A 27,999-nucleotide genomic window follows, 5' to 3' on the forward strand; every position below is an offset into this window, starting at 1 on the left:
GCAGGAGAAATAGAGCTGAGTGTCATCAGCATACTGATGGCACCTCACCCTGAAATGCCTAATGACTGCTCCCAACAACTTCAGGTAGATATTAAATACCACTATAGTCCCCATAACATAAGGGCCGATTTGCACTCTTCCCAATACTCTCTAGACTTGGGCCTGAAGGTAGGATCAGAACCACTCTAATAATACTGTGGTTGGAGGACAAGGAGCAGCTACTCTTTAATTTTGTGTTATAACCCCTAAGAGAGGAGGCAGCTGATGGAATGATTTGTGTCTCTTAATATTACATTGAAAAATTTCATTTTATTTTCTAACCAACCCAAGGACTGCCTGGTGGCAAAAGGTGGGATTAAAAATGATATAGATGCATATAAGTAAATACTGCCATGGTGATCATTCTTTGCTAATTGTGGTGGTGGTATCCGAGGGTCGTCTAGTCTAACCCCCTGCAATGCCATCTCAGCCAAAAAGCATACAAAGCAGATAGCCATGCAACCTATGCTAAAAAAACTTCCAGGTCATGGAGCCGGGAAAGCAGGGAAGAAGTTCTGCCATGTATGATCTAGTGGAGAATCCTGATGCGTGGCGGGGGTGGGGGCATAGCTGTCAAGCCTCCCTTTTTTGCAGGAAACTCCCTTATTCCAAGCCGTTTCCCCGCAGCTATCCCTTATTGTTGATATCCCTTAAATTTCCCTTATTTCCGGGAAGCAGAGTTGGATTCCGGGGACTCCTTGGGTCCCTGCCTTTCTCAGCCCTGCCTGCCTGCCTACCTCACAGGACTGTTGTGGGGATTAAATGAGGACTAGGACCAGGGAGCTCCTTGGAGAAAAAGGTGGAATATAAATGCCTAATAACAAACAGACAGACAGATATATAAAGAAGATAAAACAGACGAATGTTTCTTGGCAACAGGTGCTCAGATTAAGCATTGCTGCCCCTAAATGGAGGCAGAGCAGAGCCAACCTGGCCAGAAGCCATCGGTGGTCCTCTCCTGCTGCATGAATTTGCCTAATCCTTTTCTAAAGCCATCCAAGTTGGTGGCCATCGCTGCTCCCTGTGGCAGGGAGTTCCAGAGGTTAACCGTGTGCTGCGTGAACAAGTGCTTTCTTTTCTCTGCCCTGATTTCTCTTTCCTGGGAGCTCTTTCCTGGTGCAAATTAATTTGTTGCCTGGGGGGGGGGATTACCACGGCGTGGACTGTCCCTGAGAACTGTAGACTGTCCCCAGGACAGGTGAGGGTGCTGATCCCTTATTTTCAAATCCGAAACTTGACAGCTATGGGTGGGGGTGGGCTAGATGACCCCAGAGGGTCCCTTCCAACTATACAATTCGAAGGCAGGCAGCTCCTCTCTTCTACGTAGAAATGGGACTACCCTCCAGGGAGTTCCTTCCCCTTCCTGCGGCGTCCAAGAGGAACAAGCTGATTTCCCCTCCCGCGGAGGGGAGTGAGGAAAGGAGGGTCTTAGGTCGAGCGCCGCCTTGGAAGCAGGCCGCGCGGCCTCCCGCTCCTTGTTGTCTGTGGCAACCGCGGTAATGAGTGTCTTCGCGCAGGCGCCGTTCGGCCTCTCCTCTTTCGGACCGTTGCTGTGAGTGGCGGAGGCGGCCGCGGGCTGCTTGACTGTCTCTGCCCTTCCTCCAATGGCGGCTTCCGCCGAGCTGAGCCCCTCAGTCGAGCGCTGGAAGAGACGCTACCTGGCCGGACAGGTGGGGCTCCTGCGGGCGGGATTGCGTGAGGGAGGGTGGGCTTGCGTGTGTGGAACAGCTGCCTGAACAGGAGGGCAAACTGTAAATGCGTGTTCTTCCATTCCCACGAGACGCGAGGTGGGCCAGGAGTGCTGCCGCCCCCCCCCCCCCCGTTCTCGTGTAGCACTTTAATTCCGGCCGCTCACCTGTTCGGTTCTTCAGGTGCTCGGGGCTCCTGTCCTCCAGAAAAGCCTTCAGCCTGCAGACCTAAATGTAGGACAATGAGTTGCTGTTTGTCTTGTTTTGGGAAGCCACTGCACATGCCCAGAGGCATACTCAGGCCGAGAGGGGAGCCCTGGCTACTTTCAGCTGTTGAGGGGGCCCTGTAATTAAACAAACAAACAAACAAACAAGAGGATGCACAAAACATAATAAAACACTTAAAGAGTGAGACCTAATTCGATTTCTTTGTTTGACAAAGGCTTTCCTAGCCTTTTTCTGTGCTCATACACTAACTGGCAGCTCTAAACTGAGTGTGTGTGTGTCACATTTGGTCTGAAAAAAAAAACGAAGTTGTGGAACTTTCTGACATATTTGCCCCTTTGTATGAAGACCAGTATTTGAAATGTCAGTATTTACTCCCCCTTCTTCTTAGTGTTCTCTTGCTATTGTGTGTGTGTACACGCAAACACACTGTTGGATAAATATTTTGTTTAAGGGCTGGCGTAAGTAAAACACTTTTGATTTCTTGTAAAGTTTTAATGGAAAACCCTTTTCTCTTTAAAGGTGAAATGGCACTTCAAAACAATAAAATAAAATAAACACACATTGTGTAGATGTAACAGGCCAGCATATTTTTGATGTTAGTAATTATAGAACAAAATTCTTCTTTTAGAATAATTCTCTGGATGCAGCACAGGCCAAATGCAAAAGTAGAAGTTCCCTAATATCTACAGGTAAGGCATTTTAAAATGTGTTTGATCTATTTGTTTAAAAGAATTCTTAAATTTTGATATGTAAAAGTTAGGAAAATAGAATGGGGATTCTCTTAGCGCAAGGATGCATCTCTTTTATTTGTCCTTTTCTGTCTGACCTTCCTATGCCCTTTAATCTTTTATTCTTTCCTAATTTGTATTGTCTGTAGTTTGCAGCCTGCAGAAGTACCCATGCTACTGAACCTAGGAGTTTTAGGTGCAGTGGAAAGTTAATAATTTGGGAGTTTTAGACTGGAAGTAAGTCCCACTGAGAATTCTGAGAAAATATGGTTAGGATTGTGGGCCAGTGTTCCCATGCTAGCTTCTTAACAAACCTGGGAATACCTTTAAGAGCAAGTGGTCTTGACGTTTAAGTCAGAGAGTAGCTGTTCTATTGTGTCAAAGTCATGCGTTCCCAGTCATTGCGCACATCCCTTCTGGGGCTGAAAGCGGTGCGTGTCTCGGCGGTCGCCCATCAGTTGGATGCTTGCAAAATAGTCGCCGCCTGTATACAAAATAAGAGCTGCTGATAAGCATTTCTCAAACTCATTCACTCTGCTGCATTTCCTATAGCAAGTGCTTCTGTCCAACATGCCCAACACAAACTCTTCTCTCCAATTCTCTATGAACAGTGGAGGTTGGGGGTGTTTTCCCCCCTTTCCGCTGGCTCTATAAATCCAGCAAGGTGTCTTTTGAAGTGGGGGGTGGACAGGCTGCTAATCATTATAGTGGCTACGTATTAAAACAGTTGCCAATGCTGAAGACTTCCTAGGATTTGCTCCTTCACCCAGAGTTCACTCTCCCTAGTCCCAGATTTGTGGGGACTGGCTCTTGCGATTAGATGCATGTTTTAAGGCAGGGGTCAGCAAACTTTTTCAACAGGGGGCTGGCCCACTATGCCTCAGACCTTGTGGGGGGCCGGACTATATTTTTTTGGGGGGGAAATAGGAACAATTCCTATGCCGCACAAATAACCCAGAGATGCATTTTAAATAAAAGGCCACATTCTACTCCTGTAAAAACACCAGGCAGGCCTCACAAATAACCCAGAAATGCATTTTAAGTAAAAGGACACATCCTACTCATGTAAAAACACGCTGATTCCCGGACCATCCGCGGGCCAGATTTAAAAGGCGATTGGGCCGCATCCGGCCCCTGGTCCTTAGTTTGGGGACCCCTGTTCTAAGGTATTAGCAGGGTTTTCAGGTACTTGAGCTGGGTACATTAGAAGGGTGGCTCTGTTTTTCTAATTAGCACAATCCTATATTGTTTCCTTGCAGAGAAAATGAACAGCTCACTTGATGATACAATTGCATCGTTACTCAAATGCTCCTCACAGTTAAAATATACTGGCAATAGAAGAAAGCAAAATACAAAGCATTTTTCAGACACTTCAAAGAATGTTAAAAACTTAAGTCGGTAAGAAAACCATTTTACTCTTTGAGCCAGTCTTTTCTTTTTGTTGTAAAGCATACCGCTGAATGTCATCATTGTACTCTGGAATAATGTATTTTTAGATCTGAAAGTTTTATTGGATATCTTTCCCACCGTACAAGGAATGTGAACGAACATTATTTTATACAGTGTGTAGCTTAATGCAATCATTTTGTGTCTATTAGGCAGGGTGATGAGTTGGATTCTCTGTATGGCTCAAGTCAGCGTGACATACAGCCTGAGTTCGTTGGAGATTCCCCCAGAGACACGTATTCAGAATCAGGTAATCATATTCTTATGATTTCTAGTACAACTCAAATGAAATCTCATTTGATAGCCCATTCACAACCTGAAATTAAATGAAATATGTAACTGGCAGTTCAGCTGACTTACTGCATCATTTTTTTTCTAACACTTTTACTCTAGTATTAGCAGTGACATCTTATACGAGGTAGTAAGTTACAGTTCAGACTATGCCTATGCCCCCACTCTTAATTCACATCATCACAGGTGAAGTTTTGTGTTAAATTAGTTGGAAAGCATGGTGGGTAATTTACCCTTCCCCCCTCCCTTACATGGATGCAACAGTGGCAATGATTGCTGTGCCAACGGGGGAGGGATCTCTTCTGAATTCCAGACAGGTGGGTGAGTATCCCCTTGTTCTACTATTGGAAGTGTCTTGCCTGGCTCACCTGTGTTCTTCTACACATGAGCAGCGGAACATAACCCTGTGTTGCTAGCTACATAACGGCTCTTTATTGTATATGCAACAAAGCAATGTATTGGAAGCATTTCTAGTTAACTGCATTTCTTAATGTCAGAAATTTACAACAGTAAGCATTGCTCTCCGAAGAAGGAGATGAAGCTTTTTCCCGATTTGAGATGAAACAAAGTATACCTCTAGACAGGAGGTCCACTTTGACTTCTGTTCTGACCAAGGCAGAACAGTGCAGGACTACTACTTTTCTTGATTGGGACACCATATACATCTGTTGATGCAGATTAACATTAGCTTTTTTGTTGCTGCATCACACTGTTGACTCGTGTTAAGCTTGTGGTCTACTGTGACCCCAATATGCTTTTCACATGTACTGCTGGCAAGCCAGATGTTCCCCACCTTGTATTTGTGCAGCTGGTTGTTCCTGCCTAAGTGTGGAGCCTTACATTTGTCCCTATTTACAGTCATATTGTTAGTTTGGGCCCAGTTCTCCAATCCATTAAGGTCGACTTGAATCCCATTTTTGTCTTCAGTGACATTTGCTACTCCTCCCCGTGTGGTGTCATCTGCAAATTTGATGAGCACCCCCACGATACCTTCATCCAAGACAGAACCTTGCGGCACCCCTCTTACCACTTTTTTCTAGGATGAAGAGGTACCATTATTGAGCACTCTTTGGGTTTGGTCAGTCAACCAGCTACAAACCCAGCTACACCAATACGAAACAAAAACCTAAAAAACACCATAGAGCACACAATTCCAATAATCAACTGCAGTCTAAAATGCCTTTGCATAGTAGCTGTGATAGCTCTTCAGAGTCTAAAGTGGTAGCCAAGCAATAAGACATTACAATTTCAGGATGAGATTACATTGAATGTCATGACACTGCTCATTCTGGACTTCTCAACAACATTTAGTAGCTATGGTATTCTGGGCAGGCTCTGCAAGTAGTAGTTTTGGTCTTACACTGGAGAATTGACTGCAAAAGAAGGTCCTGGGGCTGCTTGGCCCCTAGAGCATTTGTGCAGTGGAGCCCATACACTTTCCAACATGAGAGTGATCATCTGAGGATTGGGAGTGGAGTGTTATCAGTATATTGGTGACACCCAACTACAGTTCCCCGTTACATCTGATTTAAATGTGGCAGAGAACATTCTAAATTGGTGTGTGGGATTAGAAACACCAATGAGAGCCAATAAACTGAAGCTCAGTCTAGGCAAGGTGGATGATTTGATGGTGGGTGCATTGGTCAACTCGGGGTGGAGGGTTCATCCTTTTCTAGGACAGATTCACAGTTTTCAGGGTGCTGCTAGATATGGCTAGGTAAACCTATAGATGAGGGCTTTGAAGGTCACTTCAGACTGGTTCACACATTATGTTGATTACTTGATGAATTATCAACAGAAGTAGAATCGTAGAATGGTAGAGTTGGAAGGGACCATGAGGGTCATCTGGTCCACCCGCCCTGCAATGCAGGAATCATTTGCCCAACGCAGGGCTTGAACCCATGACCCTGAGATTAACAGTCTCATGCTCTAAATAGAGGAATGGTACACTGAGCTTCTGAGCATGCCTGTGTCTGTTTTCACCCATTAGACATTACTCTGCCATCCAGTTTGACAGTGACCACATCTTGTGATTATGATAGTGGTGGTGAACCAGCAAGAGAGAGAGTGAGAATTCTTGAAACCCAAGAACTAAATGGGAAAAACTTGATACCATCTCATTTCAGTCAAATCTATCGTGAATTATCTATCATACATCAAAAGCTGCAGGTAAAAATCAATAATGATCTATCGGTAGGTCTTTAAAAAAAAAAGTAGAAGTAGAAATTTTAATTTAATGTACACCATGTATGTTTTCTTACTGTTCTCTGTCCTACAGTGGCATGACCTTATTGTTAATATTATGTTTCTGTTTTTCTAATCAACAAATTTTCCTGAATTATTTGATTGTTTAGATGCTGCAGTGCTATAAACATCAATTTTAACCAACGTTTCCAGTTTTTTTATTATTGAATTTTACATCTGTATCAAATTCCATCTATAATGTGAATATTAAAGTACAGTATGTAAAATTTGGCCAAACTGCGAGAGGCAGTGAAGGATAGGCATGCCTGGCGTGCTCTGGTCCATGGGGTCACGAAGAGTCGGACACGACTGAATGACTGAACAACAACAACAACAACAAATGTAAAATACTATTTCAAACAAACTGAGGAAATTCAGTTTTTTTTTACCAAAGTTTGATCTAGGCTGTCATATAAAAATGAGTAACCTTCAGTACCATATGCAGCTAATGTGGTTATGACTGAGTTACTTTAATTGCTTGCTTCAGTCTTCTTTGCTGTATATGAGCTTATTAAAACTGCCTTCTTTGTTACCAGTGATTGGAAAAGATTCAGCTCAGCCTTTTCAGGCCAAAAGAAGGATGGCAGACTAGTGCATCTTTTGTGTAGTCATTTCTTCTGACACTTAATTGCAGGGATGACTTACATTTAAAAAGAAAATGCGGGATTATATGAAAATTTACTCACAGTACCACAGTTTGTGCTCCTCTTCTATTCTGATGCAGCAAGAAAAATTAGCCCAGGAGGAATATGCTTTAAAACTTGAAAGACGTGAGCACTGTTTGGCGGAACGAGAGACCCTGCTTTGTAGACATGAAGCTGCTTTGACCAAGATAAGAAGTGTTGAGGAGGAAGTTCACACAAAATTTCAAATTATGAAAGAGGTATGGTTACTTCTAAAAAGGCTTCTTTACCAGGGGAAAATGTTTCTGGCTAAAATATTCACAGGAGTGGGAACTATTCTCACATCTCAGCTAAGCAACTCTCATTACTTGATATGTACAATTGTAGAGTTGGAAGGGACCCCAAGGGGCATCTGGTCCAACCTCCTGCAATGCAGGAATCTCCACTAAAACATGATCTAGAGGCTGGTGTATATTTTGCTCTAGGAGGCTTAGTTTAGTCAGAATCAAATATACACTTCCAGAGTTAATGCTAAATACATTACTTTGGGTAAATGAGCCGCCATGGCCATGAGGGGGTGTATGTGTCCCAGGCTTTTTGGACTTTTCTACCTATGTACTAGGGCTTGCCGATCGGAAGGTTGGCAGTTCGAATCCCCATGAAGGGGTGAGCTCCCGTTGCTTGGTCCCAGCTCCTGCCAACCAGCAGTTTGAAAGCACATCAAAGTGCAAGTAGATAAATAGGTACCGCTTTGGCGGGAAGGTAAACAGTGTTTCCTTGCGCTGCTCTGGTTATGGGGGCAGAAAGCTCATCTCTCCACTTATTAAGCAGACATACAATCATCCAGATGTAGCCATAGAAGCTAATTATGAAAAGGCATAAGGAAGAGAACTGGAAAACATAACAAGTAGCATTTTGGATTATCAAGAGACATAATGTCTGGATATTTAGGAGGGTGTTCTGAGGAGGGTGACTAGAAAGACAGAAGAATGAGAGGGATTCTATGGCCAAAGCTTAGTCACAGGTAGTATGCTAAATAGACATTATCCATAGGACTGGACAGGAGGTAACTGAAGTGCTTATATCAGAATTTGGACATTCCATATATATGCTTTCATACAATTGGGGATCTATTTCTTTATATTTCACTTGGCATTCCTAAGTCTGAATCAGTTACAGGTGGGTAGCCGTGTTGGTCTGCCATAGTCAAAACAAAATCGAAAATTCTTTCTAGTAGCACCTTAGAGACCAACTGAGTTTGTTCCTGGTATGAGCTTTCGTGTGCATGCACACTTCTTCAGATACACTGAAACAGAAGTCACCAGATCCTTAAATATAGTGGGGGAGTGGGGAGGGGTATTACTCAGAAGGGTGGTGGGAATGGGTGATAGGCTGATAAGTGTGGAAAACCTGTTGACGACTCTAAACGGCTGCAATTAGTCTTGCAGGGAAAGGCAAGGGGTGAGATGGCTACTGGTTAGGATAAAGGATAAATGGACATAAATCTGATATCAGGAATCACAAGACAGAGAAACCAGTAGGAGAACACTTCAATCTCCCAGGACATTCTATAAAAGATCTCAAAGTAGCTGTCTTAATACAAAGAAATTTCAGAAATAGACTGGAAAGAGAAGTGGCTGAATTGCAACTAATCACCAAACTTAAAACCATGGAGAAACCTGGTTTGAACAAAGACATTGGATTCTTATCTCATTATACATAACAAAGCCATCTTTAGCCATCTCACCCCTTGCCTTTCCCTGCAAGACTAATTGCAGCCGTTTAGAGTTGTCAACAGGTTTTCCACACTTATCAGCCTATCACCCATTCCCACCACCCTTCTGAGTAATACCCCTCCCCACTCCCCCACTATATTTAAGGATCTGGTGACTTCTGTTTCAGTGTATCTGAAGAAGTGTGCATGCACACGAAAGCTCATACCAGGAACAAACTCAGTTGGTCTCTAAGGTGCTACTAGAAAGAATTTTCGATTTTGTTTTAAGTCTGAATCAGTTCAACTGGCCTGTACCACTGTACTTATGTGAGCGGCACAATGACAGATAAGTTCCAGTTTTATCTTGTTTTAGATTTTTCTTTTCCACCTTACTCATCTTAAGAGTCTTGGATTCACATTATGTCAAGAACATGACAGGGTGACGTATAGTTTCAATGTGATTTTGGACCCTTTAAATGCTTTCAAAAACACAAAACTGCTAATCCTTTTCTTTACAAGTTCTTCATTTTGTTTCTAGCAACATGAAGCTGAAATCCAACAGCTATCTGAAGCTTTGAAAGAAAAAGCAAAGGAAAACAAAAGGCTTAAATCATCATTTGAAACTTTGAAGGAACTGAATGATGCATTAAGACAACAGGCAAGTGTTTTTTATATTGTATTTTTTATGTTGTGAACCGCCCTGAGATCTACAGATGAAGGGCGGTGTGAGGTTCACGTGATGGTGCTTACGAGTAACGAAGCAAGAACCCAAGCCGTCTTTTGCCAGTTTTACTGTGCAAACTATTTACAGTGCAGAGCTGCAAAAGCATGTCTGTCTCAGTCGCTGGCAGAATCCGGGATTGGGCCCTTCCGGCTCCTTCCCCAGGATAAGAGCTTCGGCACCCCAAATCTCCTCCTACCCTCCTTACGTTTCACCCCTCTGCGCAATTGGGGCACCAGAAACGGCGTGTTTTCCTCCTGACCAGCCAAGCAAGGTGAGGTGCTGGGGCTCTTTGCAGCATCTCCAAGCCCTCTCCTCTTCCGGCTGGCCCCTTCCCCTTCCTCCGCACTGGAGGTGTGGCTGCTCTTTGCGCTGGAAGAGGTGCTGCTGCTCAATTGACGTCAGGGCTTTCTGTATGCTAACGGACCCTCCATTCCCCTCAGCGGGCCAGGAGGCAGTTTCCTGACAGGCGGTAAGCAACTTTAATAAATTAAAAAATAATAAATAAGAATATACACATAAATCAGACATTTTAAATGTTATAAACAGAATGTTTTTTGTAAAGTGTTCTAATACTAAATGGTTATTATAGTTTCTGTTAGCTTTATGATGTATGGGTGATGCTGGGTAAGAAATATAGTCACCAGAATAGTTAAACGTAATTCACACGTTATCTTACACTAGCCTAGTGTAGTACTATCTTATTGAAGAGGTCTTGCAATTATTTTAAAAGCATAGCTGCTGCACCAAAGTGTTCACACCTAATGTTGTAGTTGCTTTGCTTTTGAGTTCAGGTGCTTCTCTCTCTGTCAGCTGTGCATTCCAATGCTTGTGGGTCTCTTAGAACTTCAACAAACTATGGGTTCCCATCTTTCTACTACAGGTAGGCTACATCCGTTCCATTTCAGGAGCCTTTGTCTTTTTGGGGGAGCCTTTGCTCATTGTGGCTCTTACAAATATTGACCACACTTTTTAAAAAAAAAAAATGTACCAGTGCCTGTCAGGCACCCATATTTTTCAGGACATGAGGTCGAGGGCTCCAAACCAGAAAGGACAGGACTCACAGGGGGAGTCTCACAGGGGGAGGCCCAGTGAGACCAGATGCTCCCCAATTCTTATCGCAGTAGGAGGCTACTGCTGCAGGATGGCCCTCTAAGCACCTTCCAGTGCAGGCAGGGCTGGCAATTGGAAGGCAGCTGTTGCCACTCTATAGTTCCCAGTCTCATTATGTTTGTTGCTCAAGTTCTGCATTCCGATAGCACAGCCTGAGCCTTGTACCCAGCTGAAATTTTGCCTCGCCTCACCACGGAGCAGGACGCTGCTTTTCAGAAACACCACAGAAAGGATGTAGTCACCCTGAAGTGGCTCGTGTGTCTTTCATCTCAGCACTAAAAATGACGTGAAAGCATGTTCCTTGGTTTCAGCAAAAATGACTTCTCCATAAATGTATTTAGAATTGCAGCTGCAAACTCTTGGCAGCTTGTTCTTTGCATATGTAAAGGAGGATAAAGGGTGACTCTAGTTCTCTTCGTTCTTACAAGCCGTGAAGGGTGGGGAGGACTTACACAGACAGTTTTATGAGCAAGAGAGGAATTATTTGTGAACCGCCCACTACATAACAGAAAAGTTTTATCTATAAGGCTTGGCTCAACATCTTCCGCTTCTTCTTTTTTAGCTAAATGACATAAGTGAGCAAAACAAGAAGTTGGAAGGCCAGTCTCGAAAGGTGCAAGCTCGTTTAGAGAATTTGCAGGTAATATTTCAATATGCTTTGTATTGTTTGTCAGATTTGCAGGGGGAAAAGTCTAATGTAATTTCTTTTCATTCTGTCCTGTTACAGCGGAAGCATGAATTTTTATCCATACAGAAATCTAAAGAAGCTTTCCACACAGCCCAGGAACGAAAGGTTATCAAGCCAGAAAAAACAATAACATCAAAAAGTTACAAAGTAAGCTGTACACTATAGGGGGGAAAGGGAATTCCTTTCTTTTTCTTTTTTTTGGGGGGGGGGCGGGCAGGCGGGGTGTATCTATATTTATTGATACTTGTCCAAAGATATACAAAAGTTCATACTCAGTACAAAGTATCTTTTTATAATACACTTGACTAAAGTAAAAGAAATGCTTGATCTATAAAGGAATGGAGGCAGAAAGAAGGAAAATGGGAAATAAAGGAAGGAAGGAAAAGTGAAAGGAGAGAGAAAGAGAAAAAATGAATAAAAAATATAAAAAGACTTATGGTTCTCTGTCCTGCACCTTTGATGTTTTATTGTGGTTTTAATTCTGTTGGGAGCTGCCCAGAGTGGTTGGGGAAACCCAGCCAGATGCACGGGGTATAAATAATAAATTATCATCATCACCATCTAATTATAGTTGTAAGGTTCTCAATTAGTTGCTCATGAGTAAGCAGCCAGAACTCCGCTGTTTCCTTAAAGGTTTTTATTGTGCAAACTATGTACAATGCAGAGCTAAAAAGTTCATGACTGTATCAAGCGGTGTCAGAATCCGGGAATGGTCCCTTCCGGTTCTGACGCCAACAAAAGAGCTTAGGGATACGAAAACCCCGCCTCCCATCTTTTCGTTTCACCCTTTTTCCGTCGCCTTTGGGGCGACGGAAGTTGTGCACCCCCTGTATCGCCCGCTGAACTGTGTGAGTGCTGGGTCTCTCATGCATCACCAGAGCCTCTGCTCCTTTCCCCCTGAGAGACCTCCCCCTCCTTGCTGGATGCCTCACCACTCCTCCCGCTGCTAGAGGAGGTACTGCTGGCAAGGTGGGACTGGGGCTCTCTGTAACATCCTGAGAGCCCTTGCACCACTCTGCGCTGAGTCGGGGATAGTTCCCTGACATCAGTATTCACTCATCAACACCCAACCATTTTATTTTCTGTAAGTCAATATTTTTTCAGTATTCAATTCCAGATATTACAAGTTCATTTTCTCTTTCTCTTGCATGCTCAAGGACATGTTGGTTTGGAACTGCTATATTTTATTGGGAGGGGAGTTGTAGGGTAAATAGTACTCTTGAAAATATTCTTTCCAAATATGTCTCCCATTTCAATAAGCTTGGGTTATATTTAGTTTTTGATGTTTCTGAGAAGACACTGGCTGGGGTTAGTTGAAACTGAAAAGGCAAAAAATGGATTTCTGAAAAGAAGGAACTTGTAACGAGAAGGATCCCCCCTCCCCCAAAAAGAATAATGACATACCTCAACAGAGGAAGGTACCAGAACCGTGTTTAGAAATGTAATAAAAAACACCTGTCCTCCCAGTGTCAATCCTGCAGGAATTCTCATGCATATATATGATGCTGAAATGGAGTAACTTTCCCCTTCTTCAAACTAGTACATCACCATTATCCCCAGGCAGATTTGCATATGCTCTCAGTGCCCTTGATGCAAGTCAGATGTGTGTTGCAGTGCAGACGGCACAAGTCAATGCACGCTTTAGATAGTTATCTCATAGTAAAGAACTTCTTCAAATTGTGCCCTAAGAGATTCACTTTTATGTTTACAGATACCAATTAATTCACACATATATGACCTTTTAACGGTGTTAATGGACTGGATCTCAGATCAGCACCTGAGCAAATTGGTAGCAGAGGAAGAGAAAGCTTCTGAATGTCTTCTAACAGGCACGCTTGCTTCCAGCAGAAACTACACACAGGAGAAGTGTATCAGGGTAGGGTTCCTCCTTCCTACATCTTGTTTTACAGTGAAACTGCTTGTATTATATTTGGATTGTACAACGCTGTAGGCCCCAGAATTCGTGTTCATTTTCATAATGCTGTGCCATGTGCTCTCCAAACCTGAGCTATTCAGGTACGCAGGGTGTAGTCTGTGATATAACCTTATGTATGATAGCAGCATTTCCATATATACAAACTATGCTTATCTTGATTTGGATGCTATCCAGGCCACTCTGATTAATGAATTCATATCATTGTATAAACCTATAAAGGTTGTATCCAAAGTTAGTCATACTAAGAGTAGTTAGTCACATACATTAATTACAGGGGGCCTTTGGTGAGTATGGCTAATGTTAAATATAATACTTTTTTTCCAAGTAGAAGGTGATATAAAATTACAAAACAAAGGTATTTTGTGTATCCTTAAATCATAAACACTTACCTAGAGTTGGCCTTAATGGACATAGTGTGACTGACTTCTAACGTATGATTCCCCTGTTAATTCTGTACTCATGTGGGACATGTGTTCTATCTACCAGGTGACATACAGAAAATATTTAAAGCCTATTAATGTTGGAACAACTTCAGACATAATGTTTGTCAGAGGAACACATTTGTGAGCATGTGGAATGTTGGGTCCTTCCGTTGTAGTTGGAAAAATCTTAACTGCAATAAATACTTCATTAACTGGCTTTTGCAATCTCCATTATAATAAACATTAGCATCTGATCCAGCAATCTGTTCCAGATACAGTAGTTCAAATGCATGCATAGAGATCTGGTGCTCAGAATAGAATCCCCTTTCCCTTCATTTGTGTTACTCTATCAATCGCTTCCTATAATCCCAGATTGATTAGATTTCTATACCACCCTTCATCCGAGGATCACAGAGCAGTTGACAATATAAAAACACAAAAATAGTAAGAAACAGAAGCACCCTACAGCAAACACAGTTTAAAAGGTTATAGGCCTTTTAAATTAGCCAATGGCCTGGGAGAAGAGGAATGTCTTTCCTGGTGCCTAAAGGTGTATAATGAAGGTGCCAGGCGAGCCTCCCTGGGGAGAGCATTCCACATATGGGGAGCCACCACAGAAAAGGACCACTCTTGTGTTGCCATCCTCTGGACCTTGTGGAGAAGGCACACAAAGAAGGGCCTCCTGTTGTTGTTGTTGTTGTTTATTGAATGTATATACCACCCTATACCTGGAGGTTATGATTGCATGGTCCAGGTTGGTTCATATGGGGAGAGGCACTCCTAAACTTTTAAAGGCTTTATAGGTCAAAACCAGCTCTTTGAATTGAGCCTGCAAACTAATTGGCAGCCAGTGCAGTCGGGCCAGGATTGGCATTATATACTTAAACTGTCTTGCCCTGGTGAGCAACCTGGCCGCTGAATTCTGCACCAGCTGAATTCTGCACCAGCACCCCACGTATAACGCATTGCCGTAATCTAACCTAGAGGTTAGACTATCCTCTCGATGGGCTATTAAAAAGCAATCCAAGCACAAGTGTTATGATTTATCATGACAAAGTAGTGATTAGATGTGGCATGAATACACCTGCAATGCAGTGTGTGATCCTAGAATTCTGTCTGATGTGGCTGTTGTTGAGCTTGTTCCTACTTGCTTTGGGTAGGTGCCTACAAGGCTCCTATTCCAACAGCTGTTGGCTGACATGTTGTTCCTTGTTCACACCTCGGCATGGAGAAAACACCTGGAGTCAATAGCACCCACATTCTGGAACTGATGGTGCTTTTTCTTCCCTAGTTGTGCTTTGGAAACATCACCTAAGATAACACAGTTGCTCAATTGCTCCCAGTTTTTGCCCTTGCTGGTGGTGCCATCCTTGAGCTCTCATGTAAATAAATGCTGCCTATAAGAGTTTCTGTATGCTTCTGTTGCTCACTGGGCCCCTCCCAGATGGCACTCTCCAACAACACTGGGTAGTGTGTTGCCACAATAGCCTATACATGCCATTTGACTACACCATCTCCTTCAACCTGTGAAGCTTTCCCCTACATTGCTAGTGTACTCAAAAGCCTTACATTGTGATATTAATGATAGCTAACTGATACTTCTGTGTTCAGAGGCATGCAAGATGCTGGGGACAAACAGCAGCTGCTGCTTACATGCCCTGTTTGTGCACTCCGAGGAGTATAGAGAGAGGACAGGATGGGGTCCCCCCCCACTAGTAGAAAAATTGGAAGTTTCTGCTATATATATATATATATATATATATATATATATATATATATATATATTACAGTATTGTCTCTTTCAGAATTCCAGAATTTAAAGGTAGCAATATTAGCATTGACAATAGCATTGAATTTGTTTGAATTACTAAGCAAGGCACGCTCTTGTAAGTAAAGAAACATTCATGGTGCTAGTCAGTCAACCATGTTGCTGGTTTTGTCTTTTTTTATTTAGGTAATTTTTCATGTGGGATTACGAAGCATCACATAAAAAATATCCACTGGAAATAGCTTGCAAATAGGATCTATCGGTAGGACCCAACTTTTGGAAAGAGAAAAAAATACAGTAATGATGTGTTTTTGTTTTCCAGTTTTTGCCTCTAGTTGCTGAACAGTTTCAGTGGATGCCCTTTGTGAATCCTGACTTGCACATGCATGTGGTTAAATTCATTTACTGGGCTATCAGGCAGTTAGATGGAGGCACACAGGTAAGAAGTATTCATGCAAAGTAGTTCATTTGCATTTAACACTGCTTCTCTACAGAAGGTTCCATGTTTTACTTGATCTGAATTTGACCCGGAGTTGTTATTTATCATCATTTCAATGTTGGGTAAATTGCTTCCAGTGCTAATGTACTTGCGTTCACAATTCTTTTGCTAGGTAGAGGATTGTTATTTTATTGTGAACAGGATGCCAAAATCAAGAACTTGATATTGCAGGAAAAGCTAGAATGCGGTACGTTAAAACCACATAAGTTTTCTGGGTTTAATGTACCTTACTTCCGTGAAATGCATTCATGGCCAGGATAAATCTATATTCCATTGAAGTCAGTTATAACATGTTATTAATTCTTTTATAGAGTAGGCTTTTTAATACACCTATTTCAATTTTTGTTGGAGTCTCAAAAGTGCTGCTTTATAGATCATCTGCGAGTGTTCTTCTCTGGGTGCTCTTGCTATCTGAAGTGAGTGTCAGTCAGGAAGAGACAGCCTTCTGCATAGTGGCTTATAATATGGTGCTCACATATTGATTGGTGTACTTTGATATTCCTTTTTCCACCTGGACAATACGTCTCAAATGTAAAGCATTTAATAATGTTGATGAGACTTGTTCAGAGTAAATTAAATGATGTTTGTATTTATCTAGTATAATGCTATGTTCACTTCATACAGTTTTATTGCTTGTATAACAGTATGCAACAATGACATCAACAATGAGAAGACTGGGCGAAGACCTGTTTAAAGGTGTTGTGCCAAAGGGATGTCAATATATTTCTCCTGAACATACTACCGATCCCAAGCCAAAGTCCGCAGCATTTTTTAAAAGCTCCAGTTTGCCTTTAAGACTTGTATCAACCTTAATTATAATCAAAACAGTGACACAAGGTAAGTTCTACCAATACTTTTGAGGTCTGCTTGCAGCATATGGTGTCTCCAACCACACTTAAACAGCAAACTACAGAAAGACCCTTGTTCCGACTGACTGACCCGTGAAGTAAATTTGAGTTATTTATTAAAATATTTCTGTACCACCCTCCATCAGGGCTGTTTATATCAGAATAAGGCAGTTCAAAACATCAAAGCCATTCTCACAAACACATGGCCTAACCAGCAGTGTCAAAACTCAGAAATCACTTCACCCATCATTCTCTAAAAGCCTGGCAAAAAAAAGTAGGTTAAAGAAACTTGATTTTAAAAAATGGGGTGGGGGCTAAAGTATTTCAATATGCATTTTAAGGGGTAATGGCTAGTTCTGTCTGCAGAGCTAAACTTCTAGACTTTTGCAGTTTTGGCAGCCCAAGAGGGCCACAAACATAAACATACAGTATAAGGGCAGTTCTGCTGGATCAGGCCAAAGGTCATTTAGTCCAGAATCTGGTTTTCCACCATATGTCTCTGGGAAGACCTGCAAGCAGAGCTTGAACAGCAAAAGCTGTTGTTTCCCAGCAAGCTACATTTAGCAAGATAGTGCCTCTGAACAGGGAAGCTCTGACAAATATTCATTGTTAGATCTGTCCTCCAAGAGTTTATTTTATCCCCCATTTTTTAAAGCCATTGGCTATCACCACATCTTGCAGCAGTCAAAGACATTGTGTTTGTGCGAATTGGTACTGTATGTAAAAGGTAAAGGTACTCCTGACAGTTAAGTCCAGTCGCGAACGACTCTGGGGTTGCAGCACTCATCTCGCTTTACAGGCTGAGGGAGCTGGCGTTTGTCCGCTTCCGCAGACAGTTTTTCCAGGTCATGTGGCCAGCATAACTAAGTTGCTTCTGACGAAACCAGAGCAGCGCACGGAAACGCCATTTACCTTCCCGCCAGAGCGGTACCTATTTATCTACTTGCACTGCGTGCTTTCAAACTGCTAGGTAGGCAGAAGCTAGGCCCGAACAACAGGAGCTCACCCCATCACAGGGATTCAAACCGCCAACCTTTTGATCGGCAAGCTCAAGTGGCACAGTGGTTTAACCACAGTGCCACTGTATGTAGACATGATTAATTTTCAACGATCACCCATCACATTAGTGTTTAATAGAATTTGGATTTTTAAAAAAAAGTTTTGGAAGAAGCAAGCAAATGATGGGTGGGAGGGAGATCGGGGTAAGATAGTAGTATAAGCAGTTGGCGCAAGTGATCATGGAGATGTGGTTAGAGGCACTGAGGGAGTGGTGCTTCTGTATGGAATGGAGAAGCTTCATCCTATGAATACCAGAATATTTTGGTAGTCACTGTCTGCATGTGTTTGAACTTACTTCCATAACCAGGAAATGATAGAACAGGAGTGGGGAAGCTCTGGCCTTTGTGCCTAATTAGATCTGGCATAGGTCCCAGTTTGGCCTGAGAGGTCATTTTCCCCAGACAATCGCCCACCTGCTCCACACCTGACATCAGGTGTGGGGCAGATGGGGACATGGCTGCCGGTGCACCATTGGGAGCCTTAAAGTGCATTCCTGATTAGGCAGAAAGCCTCTCCTGCCAATGCACCATCTACTGATAGGCCAATCCTAGTTGGCTTGCCCTCTCCACCAATCACCTGATAGGAATTCAGTTTAAGTGCCCTGGGATTGGCCACACAATTGAGTTTCCCCATGTGGAACTCCATGGCCAGCTGGTCCATGAAAGGGCTTGCAAAGAGTTGAGCAGCGCTGCACTGCTCTTTGAAGCACCAATAACCAGCTGGTCAGCAGTGCTTCAAAGCACCACGCAGGGGTCCTTGAAAGGGCCCACCTTTCAAATTTGGCCTCTGAGAGGTAGGGCCAGATCCATCTCTCCACCCCTGTGCTAGATCCTTAGGGCATGGAAAGTAACAGTCCCCACACCTAGAATCTGTAAATATTGTTTAGTTCGGCTTGCCACTGAAAACTATTTGTCACAAACATATTACTGATAATGTACCGGTGATCTGTAGTCATTGATTTCTTCCTAGGTATACTCAAGACAAGGGATGGCGAACCTGTAGCCTTCCAGGTGGTGTTGGACTACAACTCCCATAATCCCTGGCCAATGGCTAGCTGGGACTGATGAGATTTGGGTGTTGAACAACATATGGAGGGCTACAGATTCTGCACTCCTGCTCAAGGACAAAATGACATTTTGGCCAGGAATACTTTCCCACACCTCAAGGAGTCATTCACCTTTCTACAAAAATAAAACTTGGTTTCTAAGATGGTTATAGTTACACCTAAAATATTTAATATACAGGAACAATTCTCTGCCATCTTATTTTAGTGTAGAATCTGTAGATAAAGTAAGAATGAGTATACAATATAAAAACACTAGCATAGATTGGTACATAATTCTAGATGGTTTGTAAGTAATGTTTTGCTTTAAAGTCACAATGCAGTAGGGGGCATCCTAATTAAGGTTTTGTAAGTTCAGGCATGATTCAGTTTATGTAATAATCCTTTAACGCAGTAGAATAAGTGTTGCTGTGGTTTATTATCATTACCTGAAATCTCCAATATTTACTTTTGATGGAATGCCAACATACCAAAAATAGCAAAGGAAACCTTTTCTCTGTCAAATCATTGGGAAATTAAAGGGGACTTAAAATGTTTTTAAACTCAGTTAGTAGTGTTTGAACATGAATGCAATAATTGATTACAAAAAAAATGTGATTGGGATTTATATAGCTAGTTAGTAAATGCATCTTTGTTCTTGTTTCACTAAAATTTGGGGCCATCCAGCACAGGGCAATGCTATTCCTTGAATTGTTGAATAAAAGCTGCACAGCAGCAGATATTCAGAGGAAATTAATGCCACTAACACCTTGTTTATAACTGAATGTTACTAAAGTTAGCATTTAACCTTTAAATTTGGAGAAATCATTTCTTTGTGTAGGTTTAGGTTTCAAGCATAGTGAGAAGCGTTCAGCACTGTGAATGCTAGGCAAGGTCAAGGCTTTATGAACTTTGGCTTCAAAAACAACAACAACATCTCAGCTTCTGTTACATAAATCTAAATAGGTAAATCCAAAAGGGGCATGAAATGGGTGCTATAGGACCTTCGGGCTTCACTGACAACAATTGTTTCCTGTATGTGCTGCTATTGTTTTCTATCAGAGTAGATAGAAACTTATTTTATTTTTGAAACCTAGGGGTGGTTTGGTTTTTTAAATTGGATTCTTAAAATTTATAGAATGTTTCTTTAAAAAAAAATAACCTGGTTAAAAATAAATCTGAATACAAACCATGTTACAAGTCTGGGCCCTAGGTTGTGTCTAAAACAGTCAAGAGGGGTAGTCAGGAACGAGCAAAAGTTTTTTGATTCTAATGATTCCCCTCTTTTCTCTTTGTTTTTATTTTATTTAGATTAATGTTGGATTTAAAAAAAGAAATTTGGCATTAAGTTTTGAATCTCTTTTTATAAACTAATAAAATTTATTTAAAATAATAATAAGCATTGTAAGGACAGCAAATGTGAAAAATGGAACATTTTATGGTTATTTCAGTTAATAAAATAAAATAAGAGTTGTAAATATGATGAACGAGGTTAGGCATTAAATAAGGAACGCACTATAAAGACATTTTGTTTTTGATATCTCATGATATCAGTATTGTATAACATCCTCTTTTGCCTAGCTTGTTTGACAAGTGACCCAAAATAGTGGTGTAGTTTTACTGTTTTAAATTCTGATGCATATTCTAGCTGATTACCTGGCTCAAGCCTTTGATTCCCTTTGTGTGGATCTGAAGACAGATGAAGGGAAGGCCTTGTTTTTGGACTACCAAGCTGTGCCTGTTATCTTGAGTCATATAAGAATATCGAGTAAAGGTGTTCTTTCCAACGCCGTTGACAGTCTGCTTCAGATGACAACGCAATCCAGTAAGTGTGCTAAGTGATGATCAACATTTTCATGCTGCTTTGCTCAGCTTTTCTAAATTGCAGGTTTCCTTTGAATTGGCCGTCTTATTTCAAGTAAGAATCGCTTCCAAGTAAAACAGGCTTTAGCGCCCCCCCCCCCCAAAGTGTCTTATTTTAATGCTTTCATTAATGTTTGGTGCAGGCTGTGGCGTTTGCCCTTCCTAGGGTATACATATAAGAGCAGGAGTAAGTAAGGGGTTAAGTGGCTGACCCTAGGCTGACCAATAAACAGAGGGGGGAGGAGCTAGGGGCAGCTGAAGGAGTCAGTTAGAGTTAGAGGGGAGTTGATGAAGAGCAGTTGATCAGGGAGTTGGTTGGTGGGTGGTTGTTGATTGTGAGGGTTGGTGGTGAGCGTAGGATTAGGACAGGGTTGTAACCAATATCTTAAGTTGTTGAAGTTTTTAAATAAACACTTGTTATTTTGTTTACAATTGCACCCTGACTGTGACAGTTATTACCAGGGAGGGGATCCTGGTTGGTGGCAGCAAAGCGCCGTGGTGGCACAGGGATCAATAGTCCGTTAAACGACCGGGGACCCTGTGTGATCGCCACACAGGCAAACTAGTAAAAGGGGGGGGGATTATTTTCTGTAGATTTAATGCTTAGCTTTCTACTTTTCACACTGAGAGAGAAATCAAAAGAGAGGAAGAAGCCAGTAAGTAGACTTCTCTTTAAAATGCAACAATCCCCTGACTTTTACTTACCGGTAGCCTTTTTGGTAAAACATGACATGAGTAGGGTAATGCCCATTCTTCTCCTTTCCCAGAAGACATCTGTCCAAAGTGCACAGTAACTTGCCGTAGGAAACAGTCTAGAAAAACAACTGCAAATGATTCACCCATGAATTTAGTGGGAGGATACAATGTTTTATCTTCTTCCTCTTCAAACATCTGTGACTGTACAAAAGGAGTGTATACCAGCCTGAGTAACACCAGCCTGATATAAACTCTGTGTGTTTCTAATGATTTGTGAGGGAGAGGAGTAATCAAGATTTCACTTGCTGTCCTCAACATCTACCATGCTTCCATGTCCATGCGTTGGATATCGTGTTTGTGCGTTGCGCTAGTCTCCACTGGGGCAGCCCTGTTCAGTGCTTTTCTAAAAGAAAAAATGGTGTTGGTACTCACCATGAAGTTGTTACAGTAAAGGCCACACTTTTAACCCTTGAGTACCCTGTAAATTCTTCATTATGTGAGGAGCTTAGACATGCATATATCTGCATGGAGGAGTGTTTTGTGTACAAGATTACTTAATTTCTGTCTTAATTTCCGAAATATTTACATAGTTACCTGAAAGAATGGGCTATATGATATCCTTCAGTTTTAAGTGGCACCTTACTTTGAAACTGTTGCCTCCAGTCTATTAGAATGCAGTCGTTTCAGTCTCTCGAACTGCCTGCTCCTGGATAGACTCTTGCACAGAACTAAGTAAGATCCCCAGATGTGCCTCCAACCAAATGGAATAATCCTTCTGCATTAAAGACCTGCAGCTAGTTGAGCTAAGAAATGGAGAGCTCTTACGCATTCCTATGCAAACCAGCCTGCTTGATCTTCCACTCAGATAAATCACAGCTTAGGACTCATCCCACGCTTTCTGCCTAGGGTGATTATGCTGTTTTATCTTAACCAGGAAGTATTACTCCTTTTTATCTTCAGCCCCCTACAAACTAATGTCAGAAGAGCTATTTTTGTGCACGTTCTATGTTGTTGGGTGTACTTTCCTTTTATTTCAATCGCACAAAATGCCCGGAAGGCATGGTAGCTTAAGACCTTTGGTGAAATACAGCTCAGAAGCAAGTCTCCTTGCAGGTAACCAGGGCTTCCAACATCACCCATTACCTGGTTTTGTACTGAGTGTTAGCTTGATAGGGGGCAGAAGTGAATTCCCACCCACCCACCCACCATCTCTAACGAATGTGCCCATATGATACATGTGGTTGTTAACCCTGACAGTTTTGAACATAATTTTAATGGTTTATTTATTTAGTGTTCTGGTGGTCGAATGTGAACTGATGCATTGCAAGCTGTCCTGGTTTTTAATGCATAATTAAATAAATAAATATTTTTTATACTTTCTGGTTTTAAGTGCACACGAGAAACCTCTTGCACGCACACCAAAAACATAGAATGTGGCTTATAGCAAAAAAGATCATTAGTGAATGAGCGTGGAGTTAGCGCTGTGTTTTGTAGCGAAGTGTGAGTGTTACACATTCAGTAACAATAAACCTACCACAGCTTTTATTGTTTCCCATGGCTGGAGAACAGCCTGGAGATGCAGAGAGGAGCAGAGTCACACAGAGCGAACTAGATTGGAAAGTGGAAAGCCTGGGTGGGCTGTGGAGGATGGAGCTGTTGGAATTGGGGCAAGCAATGAGAGAGGCAGAAAAGAAAGGCTATATCAGCAATTGTGAAAGGGGAGCAGCGCAGCAGCCATGAGACCAGGATCAAGCAGGTTGAAGAATCATGGAGGGTAAGTGGCTGCTGTCTGGGTGAGAGAGTGGCAGATGGAACAGGAGAGACAGCAAATGGCACTGGAAGAGAGGAAACCAGGGGGTGCTCTAATGCCACAAGTCACCAATGGGATGCTGAGGACAATGTAGGGGTCAGTAGACTAGACTCTTCAAGGAATAACAAGGGGTTCTGAGAAACAGAGGACTTGACCTTGGCAGAGCAAGGCCTAAGGTGCTGTGCAGTCAATCTCGTGGATCATTAGGCTTCTTCAGCAGCTATTTTTCTTGCAGAAGGGCATAAATGAGGATATTTAAAGGAGCTACCTAGCTAGATGGAACTACACAGCATCATCTACAAATTAAATCCCACCTTCTTCTTAATTTTTTTTATTAAGTATTTTGTGTTTTTATATCGCGATTTCATCTTGCAAACTGCCCTGAAACCTGCAGGTATAATAAATAATAATAATTCTTAATGCCTTCCCACTGCAGAGCTCCAGATCCGAAAAGGTCACAAACAGCTGAGATCTTTTGGTGCCATCCGTCAAGGTCCCTGGATATAGTCAGGAAGGTGGTTTTGGGCCAGGAAAACTCCTCAACTAAATGTAGCAGATGCTAAGGCCTATATACCTATTTTGGAGAGTCCTTTACTGGCCGGCTGTGTGCTAATGCAGCTTCCCCCCCACACACCTTTTTACTTGCAGCCCCGCAATTTCAGAGTTGTTTTTTAAGGCTCTAAAATATATCCCTTTTTCATTCAGTCGAAACACCCTCCATTTTTTAGACGAGTACTGTACTATTATACTTGTGTCAAAAGTTCTCCCAACAGCCAGAGCCACTAGAGGGAGTGTGCTTGTTTTGAAGCTGCTAATGGCTGGAGTTATTAGCTTCTTCAGCTTTTAAAGATCTACTCCACCTGTTGGCATTTCTTTCTACTCTAAATCCCAGTAAAAAGGGGTTCTTGGTGGAGGTTAGCAAGAAAGTCGGGGCAATGCTCTGCCTTGGGCTTGTTGTGCACTCTCCCCCTGCTTCAAGAAGAACACAGTGCCAGGCTCTTGCTTCAGGCTGTTTTAAAACATGCACCTGTACAGGGCTTTAGCTGTTTCAAGTTGCCGCACATGTGAGCAATTGAGCACATTGCAGGAATTTTGACCGCTACCTTTTATTTGGCATGGCTCTTGCACCAGACTCTTGTTAAAAGGTTATAAAGGGCTCAGATCTTTGTAATGGTCTACTAGAACCAAGCGTTGCTTTCCCTGCACAGAACATGGGTGCTAGTCAAGCTTGTTCTGGAATATTGAGCTTCTGGCATTTAAAAAAAAACAACAGTTACCGCTTCTGTTTGTACAATAAAGTGGAAACGTGCATGTTCTTAGCCAGATATTTTTCTTCCAAAAGGGTCACATTTTTACTCTTGACTTTGCCAAGGTTGTAGGCAGATGGCGTCTGCTTAGACCAACTTCTGCGTAGCGTTAACTTTGTTTGCAGAGTCTAAAGGACAGTACAGGCAGCGCTGCAAGGGTTAATGCATCACATCCTTTACTCTTCTAAAGGGCAGGTGCGAAGTTATCTTGAAGAGAAACATTTGAAGCGGGAGCAGAAGAAATAATTTATAGCTTATGTGGGATAAGCAGTGAAACATCTCTTGAAAGGATTCCCTTCCTTTCCCATCCTGTCTCCCTTTGTAGTCTTCCTTCCGATTATTCATCTAGGATTCTCTTTCTCTTCTAGAAGCCGAGCTCGGCATTCAGCCAATGCGGTGCTGCTCTGTGTAGTGCAAGGCATTGCTGAGCTGTCTGAACTCATGGCTGGGGGTTTTCATCTGTCTTGGAGCCTTAAAGAGCCGAAAACAAAAAAATAAAAATAAAAATCCTTCCAGTAGCACCTTAGAGACCAACTAAGTTTGTTCTTGGTATGAGCTTTCGATGCTGCTGCTTCCTGCTTTGCTGTGCTGCTTTAGATTTTGCTGTCTTTATTAGGATTTGCATCCCTATAGCTGCTAAAATTCCTTGCACCAAGACTTTTGTTTTGCCCAGATTTGTTATCCCAAGGTTGCTCTACCATGAAAACCCTGACCTTTGAGTTAGCTGTCCTGGCTACAGTCAATTTTACCCTTCTCCACTGCAATTTGAACATCAAGTGCTGCATTGTAGGTGGAGCTGGGTGGGTCAAGATGGTAGCAGGACATGTTCCAATAACAAGCTTTGAAGCAGACCATCCCTCTAGAGAGGAAGACGGCTCAAACCATGTCAAGATGTCAACTGATCTTAGCTAAACTGAAGATCAGGGTTTCCATGCTAGAATACCTTGCCACAAGTCTGGAAAGTAAACTGGCTGTTCTTCAGGTGTTGAAATTAAAGCATTTGGGCAAAAATAATTTCCAAAAGAGGCTTGAGTAGTTGTGCTGGTCTATTCATGAGGCTAGCTAAGAGCATTTATAACCTAGTTCCTACACTTTCAAACTAAGGAAGATTTACTTTATTGCACTAGAAAAAGGAGAACTTATGTAGATGCTTGTTCATGCTGCTTCCTAACCAAACCAAGAAAATAAGCAACCAGAGGCACAGCTTTAACAATGCCAAGCATCTGTCCATAAACAAGAAAACCCATTTTCACACCTATTACCCAGCAATCTTTGCTGCTAGATACTAGTGAATCAACCAATCTTTCAGAGAAACGAGTGAAACGGTACATTTTGAAGAATCCACTAATTCTACACCTGTCTACACACATAAGAATTGATTCTATAATGACTATCAAATCAGTTCATTTTTTCAGCTGCCTCTGCTATGCCAGGATATGTGATGTTCTCATGTTCTGTACTTAAGGGCTGCAGGGTGCCTGTGCTTCAATCTGAATTTAAGAGTAATCTTCTAAAGTTGGAAGCTGTGCAATATGCTTTACATGACTAGCTTTATTAATTTGTTTTAAAAACCCTTTTCTTCCTTTTTCAACTAATTATAATTATTGATCACTTTATTCTACAGGGTTTTTGCATCCGTTTCTGGAAGCTTGCAGTAATGAGACCTTTTTTCGCACTTGTTCACTGTTGCTTCGAAACCCTAAGCTAGATACACAGATCCTGGAAAAACTTAGTATTCTGCTGCAAAAGCTCTCAAAAATTAAGTAAGTCTTGTAAACTTTTTCTTACTATCCAGTTTTATTATCCTCTCTTTTTCATCTTTTCCAACCCATTATCAGGTTCTTGTATTGTGTAATAGGCATCATACTAATATTTAAGAGGAAATGATGACAAATGAATTATGATCGCCACTTGAAAAAAAATAACTAGGTTAAAAAGTGAGTGGGGTAGGGGAAAGTCCCCAAACTTTCAAATATAAGCCTTAAAAATCTTTATTTAAACTAAAGAAATATTTTTATTGCAGTTTTTGAGACAGTATTACCTTAACCTCAATTCCACAGTTCATGCTTTGTTTAAAAAAATAATCGGTAAACATTTTGGTTAGTTTCAACAAGCTGCCTTCAGAAACTATGGTCTGAAGTTGGCTTTTCTGAAGTGAGTCATAGTTAGTATTAACCATAATTACTGTTAACCACAGACGAGGCCACAGACTGACTGATCAAAGACCTAAAAGCTTCTAAACACTTCCTGGCCGTGTATGTGGGCAGAGCACATGAGCGATGGTTTGCACATGTTTCGCTAAACCAGCGGTTGGTAATCCTTGCACCTGTGGGCCAAATGTAGTCCTCTACAGGTGTACCCCTCTGTCTGGCCCTTAGGATTCTCCTCAGACCATGGCCCATTCCTCAGGCCACATCCCTCACCTCCCTTGATGTCCTCGAGTGCTTTTCCTTCACTGCAATGTGTCTTTGAACTATGATAAAATCTTTTATTTGCGTGAATGGGAGGGTGTGCATGAGGATAAACTTTTCTGTGGCTGGAATGTAGCCTACTATACAACGATAAAGGTCACAACTCTTTGCTCCACCCACATTTGCCTCTGGCCACACCCACTTTTTGCCTCTCACCCTGCTCGCTACTGGCCTCAGAAGTTTGTCTATGAGGAAATACAGGCCTCACATTTAAAGCTTCCTCAACCCTTGCATGATGTGCAAATTTGGCTGCTATTGGCAGATGCCACTGTGGGATAATTTGTAGACACCTTTATTTAACAAAAAGTTTTCCATGGCTTTACACCACTGTTAAGTCCATTTATCTTACAAAGCTTCATAACGAAAACCAAACACATCTAAAATCTACTACAGTAACTGTTAATACTAAGAAAGGCATTTATTTTTTACTTCAAACAGTTTTCAGATGCTCCGTAACTTGTACCGTTCAGATATAATTGAAATTATTCCCGTCCTTCAGAGTGATCAAAATGATGTTTCTTCACTGCATAACATTCTTGGAAATTCATCTTACAGGGGCAATAAGAAGATGTTTGAACTGTTTACGATTCACCTGATGATTCAAGAGCTACAGAGGACAACGCATCCAGATCATGCTTTCTTATGTATAAACCTCAACTCAATTCTCTTTAACTTGGGACTGACAAAAAGCAACCCCAAAAGCAATAGTTTAAATGGGAGCCAGTAACAAATTGCATTGTATTAAGGCGTTTTCT

General features: G+C 41.9%; 1 protein-coding gene across 5 annotated transcripts; it reads left to right on the plus strand.

Annotated features, from left to right (window-relative positions):
• Positions 1–1,565: 1,565 nt before the first annotated feature.
• On the plus strand, positions 1,566–27,999 carry CCDC138 (coiled-coil domain containing 138). 5 transcript variants are annotated; one of them, XM_033147679.1, is made up of 15 exons: positions 1,566–1,709; positions 2,584–2,644; positions 3,943–4,081; positions 4,282–4,379; positions 6,411–6,589; positions 7,389–7,547; positions 9,540–9,659; positions 11,398–11,475; positions 11,563–11,670; positions 13,235–13,399; positions 15,972–16,088; positions 16,793–16,985; positions 20,746–20,922; positions 26,398–26,536; positions 27,800–27,998. In XM_033147679.1, exons 1-15 carry the CDS (start codon positions 1,644–1,646, stop codon positions 27,969–27,971), a joined length of 1,971 nt encoding a protein of 656 aa, XP_033003570.1. In that variant the 5' UTR covers positions 1,566–1,643; the 3' UTR covers positions 27,972–27,998. The 5 variants fall into 5 exon arrangements, with proteins under 5 accessions (XP_033003570.1, XP_033003572.1, XP_033003571.1 ...); XM_033147683.1 differs by lacking the exon at positions 1,566–1,709 and adding an exon at positions 1,881–1,961 and having other exon boundaries at positions 27,800–27,999; XM_033147681.1 differs by lacking the exon at positions 20,746–20,922 and having other exon boundaries at positions 27,800–27,999.

The sequence above is a fragment of the Lacerta agilis genome, chromosome 4, assembly GCF_009819535.1.
Source record: "Lacerta agilis isolate rLacAgi1 chromosome 4, rLacAgi1.pri, whole genome shotgun sequence".
Classification (NCBI taxonomy): Eukaryota; Metazoa; Chordata; class Lepidosauria; order Squamata; family Lacertidae; genus Lacerta; species Lacerta agilis.